The 20,495-nt window shown below is 45.0% G+C and overlaps 1 protein-coding gene across 1 annotated transcript in view; it reads left to right on the top strand.

Annotated features, from left to right (window-relative positions):
- LOC139385679 (latent-transforming growth factor beta-binding protein 4-like) overlaps positions 1 to 20,495 on the top strand; it is a 66,991-nt gene that overhangs the window by 38,893 nt on the left and 7,603 nt on the right. Inside the window, exons 8-26 of the mRNA XM_071130946.1 lie at positions 2,248 to 2,370; positions 5,310 to 5,486; positions 9,447 to 9,827; positions 12,450 to 12,566; positions 14,872 to 15,000; positions 15,295 to 15,420; positions 15,887 to 16,006; positions 16,174 to 16,293; positions 16,373 to 16,492; positions 16,626 to 16,745; positions 16,889 to 17,128; positions 17,256 to 17,375; positions 17,539 to 17,658; positions 17,773 to 17,892; positions 17,981 to 18,100; positions 19,188 to 19,313; positions 19,425 to 19,550; positions 19,913 to 20,041; positions 20,177 to 20,302. Coding sequence (XP_070987047.1) covers positions 2,248 to 2,370; positions 5,310 to 5,486; positions 9,447 to 9,827; positions 12,450 to 12,566; positions 14,872 to 15,000; positions 15,295 to 15,420; positions 15,887 to 16,006; positions 16,174 to 16,293; positions 16,373 to 16,492; positions 16,626 to 16,745; positions 16,889 to 17,128; positions 17,256 to 17,375; positions 17,539 to 17,658; positions 17,773 to 17,892; positions 17,981 to 18,100; positions 19,188 to 19,313; positions 19,425 to 19,550; positions 19,913 to 20,041; positions 20,177 to 20,302 — 2,760 coding nt within the window. The remainder of the gene's footprint in view (positions 1 to 2,247; positions 2,371 to 5,309; positions 5,487 to 9,446; positions 9,828 to 12,449; positions 12,567 to 14,871; positions 15,001 to 15,294; positions 15,421 to 15,886; positions 16,007 to 16,173; positions 16,294 to 16,372; positions 16,493 to 16,625; positions 16,746 to 16,888; positions 17,129 to 17,255; positions 17,376 to 17,538; positions 17,659 to 17,772; positions 17,893 to 17,980; positions 18,101 to 19,187; positions 19,314 to 19,424; positions 19,551 to 19,912; positions 20,042 to 20,176; positions 20,303 to 20,495) is intronic.

Genomic DNA, 20,495 nt, shown 5'->3' on the forward strand with positions numbered 1-20,495 from the left:
CATGTGATGTTTTGAGTGGATTAATGTACGATATCACTTCATCGAGTCAGCAGCTGTCTCTTTCGCTTGTCATATTCCATATAGACTCAGCTCACCCACACACACAAAGCTCTTTGAAGCAGCTCGTCATTCAACCCAGTCTTGTCACTTGGCCCAGAGATCTAGCGCTGAATAGTCTGAGGCGATCTACTCTGAAACCACGAGCCCTGCCTTGATTATCTGCCGCTATGGAAGGGCCGCTTCATCCGTCTCTGTAGAGCCTGATAAGATATGAGAGGGATAGGAGAAAACAGAGCACTCATCTCCCCTGATGGTAACAAGCAAATGCTATCATGCTGGCTATGAATCATTCAGGCCCGTTCAAAAACATGGGATGGCACTCAGATGGGAAATACCAATGGGGTTGCGCTCATTCATGGTGAATCTGCTATTTATCTGAGAGGGGCACATACCCAACGGCAGGTCACTTTGACACATTGCCACTCATCCGTATGATCAAATGCATGTGCTGTAGTTCTAGTTGACCCACCTGTTCATGAATTGCATATTGTAAAAACATCACCTGTGATTCTTTAGAATAGGATTGGGGCTACTGGGATTATACACGCACATTAGTTAGCAGCTGAAGTAAATAGAGAGAGAAAAACCACATTGATCTGTAAGTTAATTTCGGTAACATAAAGGAGCCTCACTAAAATGCCTCAATGGATATACCTTTTACTGTTATTTGGCAGGAGGAACTTTTTCATTCCTGCATCTACATGGAGATATTTAACATACAGTTGTAACTCCAATGGATTAGGTGCTGACCGGTGATGATGCAAACCATATTTGCAACGTTGCCTTTGAATGTCTATTTGTAGCAAGAAGGTCTACAGTGAATTGGGGATGAATTCAATTCACTCCTATTACCCAACAGTTCAGTTCACTGCTATTACCCAACAGTGCAGTTCACTGCTATTACCCAACAGTTCAGTTCACTGCTATTACCCAACAGTTCAGTTCACTGCTATTACCCAACAGTTCAGTTCACTGCTATTACCCAACAGTTCAGTTCACTGCTATTACCCAACAGTTCAGTTCACTGCTAATTACCCAACAGTTCAGTTCACTGCTAATACCCAACAGTTCAGTTCACTGCTAATTACCCAACAGTTCAGTTCACTGCTATTACCCAACAGTTCAGTTCACTGCTATTACCCAACAGTTCAGTTCACTGCTATTACCCAACAGTTCAGTTCACTGCTATTACCCAACAGTTCAGTTCACTGCTATTACCCAACAGTTCAGTTCACTGCTATTACCCAACAGTTCAGTTCACTGCTATCACCCAACCTTTCAGTTCACTGCTATTACTCAACAGTTCAGTTCACTGCTATTACCCAACAGTTCAGTTCACTGCTATTACCCAACAGTTCAGTTCACTGCTATTACCCAACAGTTCAGTTCACTGCTATTACCCAACAGTTCAGTTCACTGCTATTACCCAACAGTTCAGTTCACTGCTATTACCCAACAGTTCAGTTCACTGCTAATTACCCAACAGTTCAGTTCACTGCTATTACCCAACAGTTCAGTTCACTGCTATTACCCAACAGATGCAGTGTAAGTTAGGCCAGACGGTTGTATAACCTGACTGCTGGAAAAGCATTTCTCCAGGAAAAGCATGGAGCCAGATTGTATGAGACATAATGACAACACCAGGCCCCGTTGCATCACTCACTCAATCTCCCTAACTCCCTGAGAGTCACACCTCGTTGTCGTAAGCTGCTACCATATTGATGAGGACGGGGTTGGATAAACACTGATATGTTTATGTTATGGTTTTCTTTTACACTCCCGTTGGATGTCGCCAGACTTTTTAGTGTTTCCAAGACTATGATGACTATGGGGCTAGTTCTTCCAAGTTCTCAGCTAAACCTAGTTGACTAAATGTATTTGTTTCACAGAGAATGAACTCTAAGCACAAATGTTTGTCATGTCTAGCCACCCTCATTGGGTTTCAAGTCAGTCACTGTTAATATCCCCAGAATATGAATGTCCTCTGTGACCAGGGCCTCCCCTGCAAGTACTGTACACAGTCTGTCACTCAGTCAGTCAAGGTTCAGCTCTCATTATTAGTGGGGAGCCCTATTATCTCCCCGGCCTTCAGGAAGAGGGTACATGACAGTTTCCTGTCCGTGGATTCTATGAATGGATGGATGGGGTTAGGGAATAGGGATGTGACGCTGGTGTTTCCCTTCCTAGATGTTAATGAGTGTTTGCAGCCAGGCTTCTGTGAGAACGGCAACTGTGTGAACACTCGAGGGAGCTACAGTTGTGTCTGCAGGCAAGGATACATACTGGACGCCTCTCACGGGATCTGTATCTGTAAGTAGCCTACAGGGCGCTCCGCTTGAAGGAGAGGAAGGGAATACTGTGCTCGCTGTGCCGCGGGGTCTGGAATGAGCAGGAATAACGCATGGCTGAGGTGCTATGGAGGTGAACTGTACAAAACACTATACACACAACTTCACATACAAAAACATGTTGAGTAAAGAGACATCTGAAAAATCTGTTTTTTAAGATAATTTCCTGCAATTCTACACATTTTGCCATGGCTTATGTCGTGTTTTATACTATCTGAGTGACTCAAGCATTAAAACAAAATCAATGGGGGCACCATGTCTTCACATTTTTGGGGAATTTTAGATCCTCCCCGGCCGTCTAGTTTTAATTTTGGTGATTGTTAGCTCTCAAAGATGATATTATAAAAAATATATACAGTACCAGTCAGACGTTTGGACACACCTACTCATTCAGGGGTTATTCTTTATTTTTTACTATTTTCTACATTGTAGAATAATAGTGAAGACATCAAAACTATGAAATGACACATATGGAATCATGTAGTAACCAGAAAAGTGTTTAATAAATATATTTTAGAATATTCAAAGTACCACCTTTGCCTTGATGACAGCTTTGCACACTCTTGGCGTTCTCTCAACCAGCTTCATGAGGAATGCTTTTCCAACAGTCTTGAAGGAGTTCCCACATATGCTGAGCACTTGTTGGCTGTTTTTCATTTACTCTGCGGTCCAACTCATCCCAAACCATCTCAATTGGTTTGAGGTTGGGTGATTCTGGAGGCCAGGTCATCTGATGTAGCACTCATCCCTCTCCTTCTTGGTCAAATAGCCCTTACACAGCCTGGAGGTGTGTTGGGTCATTGTCCTGTTGAAAACAAATGATACTCCCACTAAGTGCAAAGCAGATGGGATGGCGTATCACTGCAGAATGCTGTGGTAGCCATGCTGGTTAAGTGTGCCCTGAATTCTAAATAAATCACAGACAGTGTCACCAGCAAAGCACCACCACACCTCCTCCTTCATGCTTCACGGTGGGAACCACACATTCAGAGATCATCCGTTCACCTACTCTGCGTCTCACAACGACGAGACGGTTGGAACCAAAAATCGCAAATTTGGACTCATCAGATCAAAGGACAGATTTTCACTGGTCTAATGTTAATTGCTCGTGTTTCTTGGCCCAAGCAGGTCTCTTCTTCTTCTAATTGGTGTCCTTTAGTAGTGGTTTCTTTGCAGCAATTTGACCTTGAAGGCCTGACTCACGCAATCTCCTCTGAATAGTTGATGTTGAGATGTGTCTGTTACTTGAACTCTGTGAAGCATTTATTTGGGCTGCAATTTCTGAGGCTGGTAACTAATGAACTTATCCTCTGCAGCAGAGGAAACTGTGGGTCTTCCTTTCCTCTGGCGGTCCTCATGAGAGCCAGTTTCACCATAGCGCTTCATGGATTTTGCGACTGCACTTGAAGAAACTTTTTTAAAGTTCTTGAAATATTCTGGATTGACTGACCTTCCTGACTTAAAGTAATGATGGACTGTCATTTCTCTTTGCTTATTTGAGCTGTTCTTGCCATATTATGGACTTGGTCTTTTAACAGATAGGGCTATCTTCTGGATACCAACCCTTCCTTGTCATAACACAACTGATTGGCTCAAACACATTAAGAAGGAACTTTTAACAAGGCACACCTATTAATTGAAATGCATTCCAGGTGACTACCTCGAGAAGCCGGTTGAGAGAATGCCAAGAGTGTGCAAAGCTGTCAAGGCAAGAATCTACAAAATCTCAAATATATTTTGATTTGTTTAACACTTTTTTGGTTACTACATGATTCCATATTTGTTATTTCATAGTTTTGATGTCTTCACTATTATTCTACGATGTAGAAAATAGTCAAAATAACAAAACAAAAAAAACTTTTGACTGGTACTATATATATATATATATTATCATTTCTACATACTTTTTAAGTTTACACTGAAAATGTTGTCGTTACCGAAAATCATTTTCAATCTTTTGGAGTGGCGGAAACTATTTAGCAGCTAAATGAATATAGTGGAAACACTCTGTAGGACAGTAGACTACCTCATGCAATAAACATTTCCATTATCTTTATTCATGCTCTGATCCCAAAAAGGAGTTCAAATTCCACACGCTTTTAGATTGAACAATATTCAGTAATACTTTACATTAACTGTGCTGTATTATGTCATACATAAAACATACATTACACATTTATACGCACATCATGAACATGACATTACAGCGCCTGAAGTTCTGTGACACTTGGCCTGCTTATTCTAACCAGCATTTTACGATGGTCAGTGCTTCTGAAATGCTGGTTGGCCTGTGACCCCTGTGTGTTGCCTTTGGATCTGACGCAGTTTGGATCTGCTTGTCTGTGGGCTCCCTCTATCCAGTCCGCCCCAACTCCTGGCTCTAACTGCTGGAAGCAGTCTGTTTTGTGTGCGTCGTTGACTCTGAGCGGTCATCTTTTAAATAATGTGTTGCCAAACCGTTCATGGGAATGCTTTGAATGCTTTGAGCTTTTCTGTTTTCTTGCACTCTGGATCGATGGTTTAACAGCGATTTATTTCCGACGTTTCTTATTTTTTTCTGACTTCAGTAACTTCTGCAACTCATTGTCTGTCTTCAGTTGAATAGTTCTGTGTTTCTTAACCCGACTAAAGCAACAGAATGCCTACTGCTTTCTAAGCTAAGATCAAGTACCAGAGAATTGTGACACAAAAAGCATAGACAAAGAGTACACCATCGTTATATTTCAAGATAAATTGCCAATCAACAATCAGCATGTGTTGAGCCTGCATGTTGGGTTTTGTGTATTCTTTTGCTTGAGGCCTTTTTGGAAATGAAGCTGTTTCTGTATGGCTATAATAAACGCTATCTTCTCTCTACCATTCTCCCATTGGCATGTCCTCACCCTGTCTTCCTCCTTGCAGCCCATAGGGTGATCTCGGAGGATAAGGACCAGTGCTATCGTATCCTGAACTCTGGCTCTGGCCGTGGTAGCTGCTCCGTGCCTATCCTTAGGAACATCACCAAGCAGATCTGCTGCTGCAGCCGCGTGGGCAAGGCCTGGGGAGAGAACTGTGAGAGGTGTCCCTACTTTGGATCAGGTGAGCATCCCTATTCTGATTCAAACCTCCAGATCATACTGGACCGGCATTGGAAAATCAGAATGCAGCTAACGACCAGTGTTAACATCTGCCTTATGTCACAGTATGTACATTGATCAAAAAATACAAACGCATCATGTAAAGTGTTCGTCCCATGCCAGAAAATGTCCATACTCACAAAAAGCTTATTTCTCTCAAATGTTGTGCACAAATGTGTTTACATACCTGTTAGTGAGCATTTCTCCTTTGCCAAGATAAGCCATCTACCTGACAGGTGTGTGATAGGAGAATTGTGTTCTCCAGGTACATCACTCAACTTAATTATATTACTCTCAGTCTGCAAACCAGAATTTGTAAGATCCTGGTCGAATGAAAACAGACAGAGGCCCAGTCTACCACAGTGAAATGTTTATTCACGGGAACGTTCTGAAGTCAAGAATACAAATCAATTAATTTTATACTGGCTTCTCACGCCCACACATACACACAAACATACGCACACACATACACACAAACATACGCACACACATAGTCACAAACATACGTACACACGTACACACAAACATACGCACACACATATACACATACACATAAACATACGCACACACATACACACAAACATACGTACACACAAACATACGCACACACATGTCCTGCTACGCACACACTGTCTGTCTCACTTCCCAGCCGACAGAGATAGTGACTTTGTCCTTGAGACGTACTCCCTGTTCTCTCCCAAATCTCTAGTCAGGACGGCACCAAGCTCAGACAGTCTGTGTTTAAAATACCATAAAGACATATTGTCTTACCCTAATTCTGACTAGGACTACACATTTATTGATTATGATTTCATACATTCTAATCAATTCCATACAATTATATGTTTCAGGGCGGAATATTCTAATCATTCAAATAACAGACAATTCTCACCTATCAGTGTGATATATCAAGAAGCTGATTAAATAGCATGATCATTACACAGGTGCACCTTGTGTTTGGGGGCTATAAATAGACCTCTCTAAAATGTGCAGTTCACACAACACAATGCAACAGATGTCTCAAGTTTTGAGGGGATGTGTAATTGACATGCTGACTGCAGGAATGTGCACCAGAGGTGTTGCCAGATAATTTAATGTTCATTTCTTTACCATAAGCCGCCTCCAACGTTGATCGAGGGAATTTGTCAGTACGTCCAACAGGCCTCACAACTGCAGACCACGTGTATGGTGGGCGACGTGTATGGTGTCATGTGGGCGAGCGGTTTGCTGATGTCAACGCCCCATGGTGGCGGTGGGGTTATGGTATGGGCAGGCATAAGCTACGGATGACAAACACAATTGCATTTTATCGATGGCAATTTAAATACACAGAGATACCGTGACGAGATCCTGAGGCCCATTGTCGTGCCATTCATCTGCTGTCATCCCCTCATGTTTCAGCATGATAATACACGGCCCCATGTTGCTGGAAGCTGAAAATGTCCCAGTTCTTCCATGACCTGCATACTCACCAGACATGTCACCCATTGAGCATGATTGGTATGCTCTGGATTGTTGTGTACGACAGCGTGTTCCAATATACAGCAATTTCACACAGCCATTGAAGAGGAGTGGGACAACATTCCGCAGGCCACAGGTCTATGCGAAGGAGATGTGTCACGCTGTATGAGGCAAATGGTGGTCACACCAGATACTGACTGGTTTTCTCTGTCCAGTGCCTGTGTTTTTTTGCCCATCTTAATATTTTATTTTTATTGGCCAGTCTGAGATGTGGCTTTTCTTTGCAACTCTGCCTTGAAGGCCAGCATCCCGGAGTCTCCTCTTCACTGTTGACGTTGAGACTGGTGTTTTACGGGTACTATTTAATGAAGCTTCCAGTTGAGGACTTGTGAGGCGTCTGTTTCTCAAACTAGATACTAATGTACTTCTCCTCTCGCTCAGTTGTGCACTGGGTCCTACCACTCCTCTTTCTATTCTGGTTAGAGACAGTTAGTGCTGTTCTGTGAAGGGAGTCGTACACAGCGTTGTACGAGATCTTCAGTTTCTTTGCAATTCCTCGCATGGAATAGCCTTCATTTCTCAGAACAAGACAAGACTGACGAGTTTCAGAAGAAAGTTCTTTGTTTCTGGCCATTTTGAGCCTGTAATCGAACCCACAAATGCTGATGCTCCAGATGCTCAACGAGTGTAAAAGAAGGCCAGTTTTATTGCTTCTTTAAATAGAACAGTTTTCAGCTGTGCTAACATAATTGCAAAAGGGTTTTCTAATGATCAATTAGCCTTTTAAAATGATAAACTTGGATTAGCTAACACAACGTGCCATTGGAACACAAGAGTGATGGTTGCTGATAATGGGCCTCTGTACGCCTATGTAGATATTCCATAAAAAATCTGCCATTTCCAGCTACAATAGTCATTTACAATATTAACAATGTCTACACTGTATTTCTGATCAATTTGATGTAATTTTAATGGACAAAAAAATTTGCTTTTCTTTCAAAAACAAGGAAATGTTTAAGTGACCCCAAACTTTTGAACGGTCGTGTATATGGGTCAAAATCAAAAGTACCAGTCAGTATCTGGTGTGGCCACCAGGTGCATAAAGAACTGCAGTGCATCTCCTCCTCATGGACTGCACCAGATTTGCCAGTTCTTGCTGTGAGATGTTACCCCACTCTTCCACCAAGGTACCTGCAAGTTCCCGGACATTTCTGGGGGGGAATGGCCCTAGCCCTCACCCTCCGATCCAGCAGGTCCCAGACGTGCTAAATGGGATTGAGATCCGGGCTCTTCGCTGGCCATGGCAGAGCACTGACATTCCTGTCTTGCAGGAAATCACACACAGAAGGAGCAGTATGGCTGGTGGCATTGTCATGCTGGAGGGTCATGTCAGGATGAGCCTGCAAGAAGGGTACCACATGAGGGAGGAGGATGTCTTTCCTGTAACGCACAGCGTTGAGATTGCCTACAATGACAACAAGCTCAGTCCGATGATGCTGTGACACACCGCCCCAGACCATGACGGACCCTCCACCCCCAAATCGATCCCGCTCCAGAGTACAGGCCTCAGTGTAATGCTCATTCCTTCGACGATAAACGCGAATCTGACCATCACCCCTGGTGAGAGAAAACCGCAACTCGTCAGTGAAGAGCACTTTTTGCCAGTCTTGTCTGGTCCAGCAACGGTAGGTTTGTGCCCATAGGCGATGTTGTTGCTGGTGATGTCTGGTGAGGACCTGTCTTACAACAGGCCTACAAGCCCTCAGTCCAGCCTCTCTCAGCCTATTGGGGACAGTCTGAGCACTGATGGAGGGATTGTGCGTTTCTGGTGTAACTCGAGCCGTTGTTGTTGCCATCCTGCACCTGTCTCGCAGGTGTGATGTTTGGATGTACTGATCCTGTGCAGATGTTGTTACACGTGGTCTGCCACTGCGAGGACGATCAGCTGTCCGTCCTGTCTCCCTGTAGCACTGTATTTGGCGTCTCACAGTATGGACATTGCAATTTATTGCCCTGGACACATCTGCAGTCCTCATGCCTCCTTGCAGCATGCCTAAGGCACGTTCACACAGATGAGCAGGGACCCTGGGCATCTTTCATTTGGTGTTTTTCAGAGTCAGTAGAAAGGCCTCTTTAGTGTCCTAAGTTTTCATAACTGTGACCTTAATTGCCGACTGTCTGTAAGCTGTTAGTGTCTTAGTGACCGTTCCACAGGTGCATGTTCATTAATTGTTTATGGTTAATTGAAAAAGCATGGGAAACAGTGTTTAAACCCTTTACAATGAAAATCTGTGAAGTTATTTGGATTTTTACCAATTGTCTTTGAAAGACAGGGTCCTGAAAAGGGAAGTTTATTTTTTTGCTATGTAAAATATGTGTGTGTGTATATGTATATGTGTGGGTATGAAACATACTAACTAATTCAATCCTGCTTGTGGCGTTCTCTGTTTGCTCCTGAAAGTTGCTTTCAAGGAGATCTGCCCAGCAGGGCCTGGCTACCACTACTCTGCCTCTGTCATCCAGTTCAACCAGAGGTTGCTGGAGCAGCACGGGACTGGAGGTCCCCCTGTCATATCCCAGAGCACGGGACAGACCAGGCCACAACAACCAGCCAGTAGTGGTGCACAGACTCCCCAAACTAGTCACCAACAACCAGGTATCACTACTCTGCTCACCACTCCGACCAGACCCCAACAGCCAGGTGGTGGCGCTCTCACGCTTCAGACCAGACCCCAGCAGCCATCAGTGGAGCAGTGGAGCAGTGAAAGCTCCCTGTCCTCCCAGAGCAGACCACACATTCCAGCCAGCTCTGTTACAGCAGGACCCACCCGGGTGGTGACCGGTGAGTAGACAGTAGCCCCTAGCAACCTCAAGGAGATTCCTCAATGTACAGTGATTATGAAGAGTTTCATTCCAGAACGCAATATATCAATATTCAGAAATGTTTGTAAAATGCCATTAATTAAAACCACATCTTATGAAAGAGTATATATAAATACATTGTAAGGTAATTTTATTTTTGAGAGACAAATGATCATGCTTTGTGGCAAAGCGCTATATATCCGCCCCAACCAACAGAACGTCAATAGACAAAGTGTCCAGATTGGGTTTTAAACAGTTGCATGTATAAAGTATTGATACGTAAATAAATAAATATACAAATTATCTATTTGTTTAAACTAAATTGTGCAAATATCATAGTCCATTTGTATTCAGAGGGTGAACAGTGTCGTGTATACTATGTGAGTATTCTTTTTGGACATGTTAAGCAACTTTTGGAACAATTGTATGGTGGTTTTACAGGTTTTTTCATTCGGATAAATCAAGGAAAGACTTTCGAGTTTGATTATATACACGTTAGGGAAAGATTTAAGGAACCATAAGGACAGTGAAAGTCTGTTGCAATTCATTTGCAAGGCGCGCTGTTTGCGGCCTCCGTATGTTTGCAGCCTGTAGTCTATTATTGTTTCCTCGTCGCTGGATCTAACTCTCTAAACACGTCTCTGGATATAGCACATTTTGGTATGAAACGATACGGATATTTTGCATTTTGCAACCAAACCAAACATTCTAAAGCACATCTAAAGTCAATGTTTTTAAAGTATGAGAACTGCCATAATTCATACACATAGAAAAAAATTGCGTTTTGGAATCAAACCCTTCATATACTCTTGTCATTTCCACGTACAGTGCCTTGCGAAAGTATTCGGCCCCCTTGAACTTTGCGACCATTTGCCACATTTCAGGCTTCAAACATAAAGATATAAAACTGTATTTTTTTGTGAAGAATCAACAACAAGTGGGACACAGTCATGAAGTGGAACGACATTTATTGGATATTTCAAACTTTTTTAACAAATCAAAAACTGAAAAATTGGGCAAAATTATTCAGCCCCTTTACTTTCAGTGCAGCAAACTCTCTCCAGAAGTTCAGTGAGGATCTCTGAATGATCCAATGTTGACCTAAATTACTAATGATGATAAATACAATCCACCTGTGTGTAATCAAGTCTCCGTATAAATGCACCTGCACTGTGATAGTCTCAGAGGTCCGTTAAAAGTGCAGAGAGCATCATGAAGAACAAGGAACACACCAGGCAGGTCCGAGATACTGTTGTGAAGAAGTTTAAAGCCGGATTTGGATACAAAAAGATTTCCCAAGCTTTAAACATCCCAAGGAGCACTGTGCAAGCGATAATATTGAAATGGAAGGAGTATCAGACCACTGCAAATCTACCAAGACCTGGCCGTCCCTCTAAACTTTCAGCTCATACAAGGAGAAGACTGATCAGAGATGCAGCCAAGAGGCCCATGATCACTCTGGATGAACTGCAGAGATCTACAGCTGAGGTGGGAGACTCTGTCCATAGGACAACAGAGTATATTGCACAAATCTGGCCTTCATGGAAGAGTGGCAAGAAGAAAGCCATTTCTTAAAGATATCCATAAAAAGTGTCGTTTAAAGTTTGCCACAAGCCACCTGGGAGACACACCAAACATGTGGAAGAAGGTGCTCTGGTCAGATGAAACCAAAATTGAACTTTTTGGCAACAATGCAAAACGTAATGTTTGGCGTAAAAGCAACACAGCTCACACCATCCCCACTGTCAAACATGGTGGTGGCAGCATCATGGTTTGGGCCTGCTTTTCTTCAGCAGGGACAGGGAAGATGGTTAAAATTGATGGGAAGATGGATGGAGCCAAATACAGGACCATTCTGGAAGAAAACCTGATGGAGTCTGCAAAAGACCTGAGACTGGGACGGAGATTTGTCTTCCAACAAGACAATGATCCAAAACATAAAGCAAAATCTACAATGGAATGGTTCAAAAATAAACATCCAGGTGTTAGAATGGCCAAGTCAAAGTCCAGACCTGAATCCAATCGAGAATCTGTGGAAAGAACTGAAAACTGCTGTTCACAAATGCTCTCCATCCAACCTCACTGAGCTCGAGCTGTTTTGCAGGGAGGAATGGCAAAAAAATTCAGTCTCTCGATGTGCAAAACTGATAGAGACATACCCCAAGCGACTTACAGCTGTAATCGCAGCAAAAGGTGGCGCTACAAAGTATTAACTTAAGGGGGCTGAATAATTTTGCACGCCCAATTTTTCAGTTTTTGATTTGTTAAAAAAGTTTGAAATATCCAATAAATGTCGTTCCACTTCATGATTGTGTCCCACTTGTTGTTGATTCTTCACAAAAAAATACAGTTTTATATCTTTATGTTTGAAGCCTGAAATGTGGCAAAAGGTCGCAAAGTTCAAGGGGGCCGAATACTTTCGCAAGGCACTGTAGCAACATCAACTATTGAGACAGAATTAGAACGTTTAAAGTTTGATGTTTGTGTCCAGAAGGCTGTGAGAAAAACCATTCTTATCAAGCTGCCTCTTCTCAACAAGCGGAAGCTCTAATGTGTCTAGACATTCTCAGTAAATGTTTAGGTCCGGTTTTGGTTTCTCCAGCTCGGCCCCTCACTCAGACCCAATGGCCTCCAGTTGACCGACGGCCAGTATCTCCAGTGAGACCTGCCCAGCCCCTCCCACCTCTGGTCACGCCCCGCCCACCCATCCCCAGGCCAGGTACCGTAAATCGTACACCACAACACCACAGCCACAAAGTGTTTTTTCTTGATACAGTAATGGCTTTAAGATTAGGTCAACTGCAGATAAACGCTGGTTCAACTTTCTGGCCTCTCACACTGCCAACTCCATGTCATTCCCTGTTAGAACTCTTAACTATGGTACTCCACACCTGACTCAAGAACAAAGAAGCATATAGTTTGGAGTCTGTACTGTGGAGTGAGAAAAGCTCAAAGTTCTCCATTGAAGTCGACAACTGGTCTTCCTGTGTCTGTTCTGCTCTCATTTTATGTGACAGCACTTGAAAGCATGAGTTCACATTTAGAATGGAACAGAATAATGAGTGCTTAAGAATCATGGGTAGATGGAGTTGAATTCTCTGGTAGCGTCGATTTTTACTGCCGGTTTTATCCACCTTCAAAGACATCAGATGTGTTTCTGGCTCTGGCCTTTTCTGGCTCCACTAGAGTACTTAGCCGACGCTGTCCCACACACGCATGCTCACACACACCTCCACTTCAACGTCAACAAAACAAAGGAGATGATTGTGGATTTCAGGAGACAGCAGAGGGAACACCCCCCTATCCACATCAATGGGACAGCTTTGGAGAAGGTGGAAAGTTTTAAGTTCCTCAGCGTACATATTACGAACAAACTGAAATGGTCCACCCACACAGACAGTGTGGTGAAGAAGTGTGGCGCAACAGCACTCTTCAACCTCAGGACGTTGAAGAAATTTGGTTTGTCACCTAAAAGCCTCACTAACTTTTACAGATGCACAATTGAGAGCATCCTGTCGGGTTGCATCGCTGTCTGGTACGGCAACTGCACCGCCCACAACCGCAAGACTCTCCAGAGGGTGGTACGGTCTACACAAAACGCATCACTGGGGGCAAACTACCTGCCCTCCAGTACACCTACAGCACCCAATGTCACAGGAAGGCCAAAAAGATCATCAAGGACAAAAACCACTTGAGCCACGGCCTGTTCACCCCACTACCATCCAGAAGGCGAGGTCAGTACAGGTGCATCAAAGCTGGAACGGAGAGACTGAAAAACAGCTTCTGTCTCAAGGCCAGCAGACTGTTAAACAGCCATCACTAGCACAGAGAAGCTGCTGCCTACATACAGACTTGAAATCATTGGCCACTTTAATAAATGGATCACTGGTCACTTTAATGCCACTTTAATAATGTTTACATATCTTGCATTACTTATCTCATATGTATATACTGTATTTTATACCATCTATTGCATCTTGCCTATGCTGCTCTGTCATTGCTCATCCATATATTTATATGTAAATATTCTTATTCCTTTACTTAGATTTGTGTGTACATGTTAGATATTGCTGCCCTGTCGGAACTAGAAGCACAAGCATTTCGCTATGCTCGCAGTATCATCTGCTAACCAATTGTATGTGACCAATACAAATTTAATTTGGATTTGATTTGACACACACACACACCTCAACTTCAAAACCTCAGTCGATAAAAAGCGTTTTACGTTCTTTAATGCACTTCTTTGCAATACAAAGAGAGATTCAAAGAGGGAGTACCCTCACACAGGAACTCTGGCTCAAGAGATAAGCAGTAAACTGATGGGTACAATGCTCTGTTTGTGCCGCAAAATGTTTGCCTAATGTTAGCCAACTGCTCACCACCGGACTGTTAGTTTATCACATGTTGGCAGGTTTGAATCTCAAGGAAGGGGCCGTCAAAGAGCTGCTAACTATTTTCTTGTGAGAGAGGTGCCAGCCTTGAATCTGCCCCATAACAACTGATTTCTGAGACTATAAATCCTCATAATGGTCCCTGAGAAATATGTGAGCTGCGCTCTTAGAAAGAAATAAGTGCCATTTCGAACTTTAAAGGGTTGTCCCCATAAGATAACTTTTTAAAGGACCTTTTTTTGGTTCTGGGTAAAACCCTTTTGAGTTCCATGTAGAACCCTTTCCATAGAGGGTTCTACATGGAACCCAAAAGAGTTCTACCTTGAACCAAAAAGGGTTCTCATATGGGGACAGCCGAAGAACCCTTTTTTTCCAAAGAGTGTGGAATGGGATGAGTGTTTGTCAGAGCTTCGTTGTTCAGCTCTCCAATGTAAACAGAGATCAGGCAGCCAGATGAAATCAGAAGCTCCTCACACCATTTGCCGTGGCTGTGTCATCCCCTCTTCCCTCTCACAACCTCAGGCGGATGAGATGACAACTAAGATCACACTTTGGAGTCGTTTTTGAAACGATGACAGACAAGCTAACTGTGTGTGTGTGTGTGTGTCTACGTGCATCTGATTGGGCATCCAGTGCGGGGTGTGTGTGAGACCATGCCCCAGGTGTGTGGACAGGGCCGTTGTGTGAACCAGCCCGGAGGGAGACATACCTGCATCTGTAACGAGGGACACCAACTCAACGCTCAGCAGATTCGGTGTCAAGGTGAATGTCGTTTTGTTTAGGGCACTGTTGCTCGTTGAACTATTTATCTACTATTGGGAAGCATCAAACACACATACACATCCCAATGTTGGCTATTCCTGATGCTGCACTGGGCCTCAGCTGTATTTATAGTGTGCGGTCATTGAACATGTGCTAGTCATTATGGATGAGTCCGTTTCAGGCTGGTTACGGTACCACAAGCATCTCACTGCAATCCCCGCTGGGTTACAACCTGTAGGGTTGGTCAGGCTCCTCTTGACCTCTTTAACCCCACTCACTCCCCCTTCCTTTCAGACATAGACGAGTGCAGGGCGTCTCCTCCGCCCTGCGGCAGCGGCCACTGCCAGAACACAGAAGGGGGCTACAGGTGCAGCTGCCCCTCTGGATACCAGCCGGGACCCCGGGGCACCAGCTGTATAGGTACAGCCCCGCCCCACTGTACACACCACTCACACACACACACACACACACACAGTCGCTGGCCACGGCAGCTGTGCACTGGACGTTTATTCAGACAACAGCTACTCTGTATTGTTGGGTATAGAGAGAGACCTTCTGGCATCCCCCTGACTTGGAGGTCAAGGGTTAGGAAATGGGGTCTGGTACTCTGGTCAGTGTTCTCTGAGAGTCCCTCGTGTAGCCAGGCGGCTACAGGTGTGTGTGTTCTGCGGGCTTCAGAGCCAACTTCCAACAGACGAAGTGTCAAGGTAAGAGGGGACACGTCCTCAACATCAGCAGTCAATAAGTATTATGTTCATGATTGGGATTGTTATAAGGAATGTTATGTCGATTGTGATAGCTGTACAGTAGTCCTTCTAGAAGAAAATAGACAACTGTTAACTGTCAAGTCTTTGAGTAAAGGACAAACTTTTTTTTGGTGGCACAGATATTGACGAGTGTCGTCAGGTTCCGAACCCCTGTAACAACGGTCGCTGTGAGAATATCCCTGGTAGCTTCAAATGTGTCTGCCGCACTGGGTACACGCTAGAGGGAAACGCATGTAAAGGTAAAGAAGCTATCTCTGCATCTATTCAACATTATTTCACTACTGAAGGTACTGTCCTGTATATGTTGCCATCTTCACTCACCAACGATTGTGTGATGTTTGTGAAATTATACTATTTGTCAGTTGGACATATTAAACTTCCAGTCTATCATTCCCCCTTTCCCTAGATGTGGATGAGTGTGAGGACCCCTTGAGGTGTCCTGTTCAGGCCTGTGCCAACTCTCCAGGATCATACAAGTGTGTGTCTTGCCCGCCAGGCTTTGGCCTGCTCAACGAACAATGCTCAGGTAACACCCCTTGTCCTGAAGCAGTCATACACAAAACCAAATAATAACCTTTCACTAACGGTCTGGCCCCCTGTTGTAGATGTTGACGAGTGCCATCAGACCCCCAGCCTTTGCACCAATGGTCGTTGTGAGAACACTCCTGGGAGCTACAGGTGTGTTTGCCACACAGGATACAAACTACAAGGCAAGACCTGCACAGGTACCAGCGACGACTCCACCCAGTGTATTTACCTACATTCCCTCTTTTTGAACCTGTCAGCGAAAGGAACTTTCGATCTTCGGAAAATAAAAATCTGCCCGTCTATTAATGTTCTGGCTCTTATCTGTTTCAGATGTGGATGAGTGTGAGGACCCTTTGAGGTGTCCTGGTCAGGCCTGTGTCAACTCTCAGGGTTCTTACAACTGTGTGTCCTGCAAGCCAGGCTTCAGCATGATCAATGGACATTGCTCAGGTAAAATCCCATTGCCTCTGTGTTCTGAGGTACACCTGTGCGCCTGTGATTTTTTTTTTTTTTTCATCCATTAGTACATCCATTTAGAGTGTATTTGAAATTGGCAACTACCTTTTTCAGCAATCTCCTCTCCATTCCTACAGATATAGATGAGTGTCGTCAGACCCCCAGCCCATGCACCACCGGTCACTGCGAGAACACCCAGGGTAGCTACAGCTGTGCGTGTCTCACTGGCTACAGACTACACGGCGATACCTGTACAGACGTGGATGAATGTGCAGACCCATCCCAGTGCCCTGGCCAGGAGTGTGTCAACTCCCTGGGCTCATACAAGTGTGTGTCCTGCAAGCCAGGCTTTGGGCTGGTCGACAGACACTGCACAGGTAGGACACAACATGGCCTTTGTCAACACTCAATCATGTAGATCCGATCACTTACACAATAAGCCGTAAGCGTAGGTCTTTAAAACATTTTTATTTTGTTCTTTTTTTGTTATTGTTGTTGTTGCAGATGTTGATGAGTGCCTCCACAGCCCCACTCCCTGTGCTAACGGCCGTTGTGAGAATACGGCTGGAAGCTACAAGTGTGCGTGCCGTTCTGGCTTCAGGCTACAGGGCAACACCTGCGGAGGTGAGACTGCACGTTGAACATGCACATTACTTCGGCCTATAAAGAGCAGTCAAATGTGTGACTTCCTTCAGCACGTAATCGAGTGAAACGCTACTAGATACGGCCTCTGTTCTGTCGACTTCATCAAGGGATTGTAAAGAATAACATCTGTCGGCTTCTCCAGATGTCGATGAGTGTGAGAACGCTCTGCAGTGTCCTGGTCGGGAGTGTATCAACTCTGAGGGCTCCTTCATATGTGTGGCCTGTAGCCCAGGCTTTGAGGCTGGAAACGGACAGTGTACAGGTGAACAACCTTCTCAACCACACAGACACACACAGAGAAACACAGAGACAAACACACACATGTGTATTCCATATTGATAATTGTATCAATACTGATGTTAATACCTTCACGCAGATATCGATGAGTGTCGCCAGACCTCCAACCTATGTGCCAACGGTCGCTGTGAAAACACTCCGGGTAGCTACCGGTGTGTTTGTCGCACCGGGTTCAAACCGCAGGGCAGCATCTGTATTGGTGAGGCTGCATGTGTCTGACTTTTACATGATGACTCGTGCTCCATATCACTCTGCTAGATGTGTGACCTCCACCTGCTTCATTTTAGACCTGGATGAATGTGAAGACCCCTCACAGTGTCCTGGGCAACGGTGTGTGAATTCTGAAGGCTCCTACAAGTGTATCGCCTGCAAAGCGGGCCACGGCATGCGAGATGGGTTATGCGCAGGTAAGACTAGCTGCCTGTTAGGCAGTATGTCAAGTCAAATCGAGGCATTCTGTCCATGTAGTCGACGTGTTTTTTTCACAGTGTTTTGCTGCTCTCACACTTGCCTGCTGCATTTGTTTCTGGGAGGGAAGGCCGTGGCTCTTTTACAGCCAAGGGGGGGAGGTGATTTGTAAACGGCGGCAGACTTCTGCCTAATAAGGAAACACGACACACACGCCTTCCACTTGAGATTGCGTTCCATTCATACTGCTTCATGGAATCAGACAATCACGTCACTAACACTGTTGGCGTTATTGGTGACGCAGCTTGACTAAGACAGTCACCATGGTAAAGTTTGCTGCAGAATCGAGCTGTTTCAACAGCTGTTTATATAAACTGCACAGAGCAAATGTGACCGGGCAATTTTTCATCATCCGACAGTAGGTGATGAGTGAGCAAAGGGGGTTGGCCACCCATTGGCCCTCTAGGCCCAGTTCCACACTGCAGTCAGCACTCTCCTCTGCATTCCTCTCCTCTTCTCTCCTCACTTCACCCTTGCTGGCTTCGGTAACTCCTCTTACTCACTTCCAAGCAGTTTGTTTGTCCCGTGGGACACACAGATCATCAGCCCTAGTATCATTTCAGGACACCGTGCTCCATCCCACCAGGGTGCATTGCCTCTACCTAAAATAAAAAAACGGGACCACATTAAAAATGCATATGAATGTACCGTTTCTGCTGTGATATGAGAATCACTCAGAGGTATTCAATAGACGTCTGGCTGTTGGACTGGGCCGACGTGAACCAGTAGAGTCTGCAACAGATGTTTAGACTTCAAAGGGGATAGCGTGTAAATCAGAAACACATTAGGTATGGATGTAACACTTAGGAATGGATGCATGTCTCGCTGGCGAGGTCTCACTGTCAAAAGGTTATATCCATAAGGGACAGAATCAATTGGTTCTGTGTTGATTTAAGAGAAACCACTTGAATGCTGTTTAACCCCTTTTTAGGGGGGACAGAAAGACCTATACATGAAGCAGTGGTGTGTGTGCGTGTCAGTACCAATGAGCACCCCCCCCCCCCCCCCCCTCTCTCCCATCCTCAGATGTGGATGAATGCCAGAGCCCTGACACCTGTGGTGCAGCGAGGCTGTGCGTGAACACGGACGGCTCCTACCGTTGTGACTGTCAGCCAGGCTACAGAACCGCTGGCCTCGGGCGCCAGTGTAGAGGTCGGTACCGGCGACGGGGATGTCGGTGACGTGCTGTGATGATGTGTACATACCACGCTGCGGGTCGCTGCCTCTTTTCTGTGTCACGCTGTTTGTCTTGCCTCTTCACAGACGTCAACGAGTGTCTAGAGGGGGAGTACTGCTTCCCCAGGGGAGAGTGTGTGAACACAGAGGGCTCCTACCGCTGTGTGTGCTCCCAGGGATACACCACCAGCAGCGACGGCGGCTCCTGCCTGGGTGAGGCCTCTACGCCATCTCGTACACACCACTGGCATTGCTGCAGGCGACTCTTAAACCTGCAGAATGGAGACGTCTCTACTCATGACATAGACACGACGTGGGTTGTTTACTCTGCAATTTAAACTGCCCATTCACTTCACTTTGAACTCTTGGCAGGGCTATACTGGTAATCACTCGTAATTATAATCAGTTATCGGCTACTTTACACAGATGATATTGCTCATAGCCTCTCACACAGTGAATGACATCAAATGAAACGACATGGGCACAACGTCATGATAAAGGATTGCTTAGCCTGGAGGTAGGCACAGCGGAGTTGTCTGTGGTGATGTAATGGCGTGTTGTCATTGCGGGTCCAGATGTGGATGAGTGTGCCAGGTCAGGCCCGGGGGCGTGCCAGGATGGCCGCTGTGTCAACACAGAGGGCTCCTACCAGTGCCAGTGCCAAGTGGGATTCACCACCAACCCAGAGAAGACAGCCTGTCTGGGTAACTCAACACCTCAACTACGTGTCCCTTTATGTAACACACACAGCTTTCGAGCCCATGGGGATGCTGAAGTGTGTGTGTGTGTGTGTGTGTGTGTGTGCGGTGTGTGTAATCCCCACTCTCTCTCTCCCCCAGATGTAGATGAGTGCTCAGAGGGAGCAGTGTGTCGGTCACAGCGTTGTGAGAACACCGTTGGCTCCTACCGCTGTATCACCTCCTGTGAGCCGGGCTACCGGGTCACCCGCACCGGAGAGTGTGTCGGTCAGTTCCATCTCTTCATCATCCTCATCGACTTCATCCTTCTCTAAGTCTGGTCCACATATAAGAATGTATTTGTTTGATTATTCTCTTATTTATGAATCCACTTGATTTATTATGCTACTGAGAGGACCAGAGGAACTCAGTCAATAGAGATTGAATGCCGTCCTCGCTATACTGTCATACAGTTTAGCCA

Source organism: Oncorhynchus clarkii, chromosome 27 (genome assembly GCF_045791955.1).
Source record: "Oncorhynchus clarkii lewisi isolate Uvic-CL-2024 chromosome 27, UVic_Ocla_1.0, whole genome shotgun sequence".
In the NCBI taxonomy this organism is placed as follows: Eukaryota; Metazoa; Chordata; class Actinopteri; order Salmoniformes; family Salmonidae; genus Oncorhynchus; species Oncorhynchus clarkii.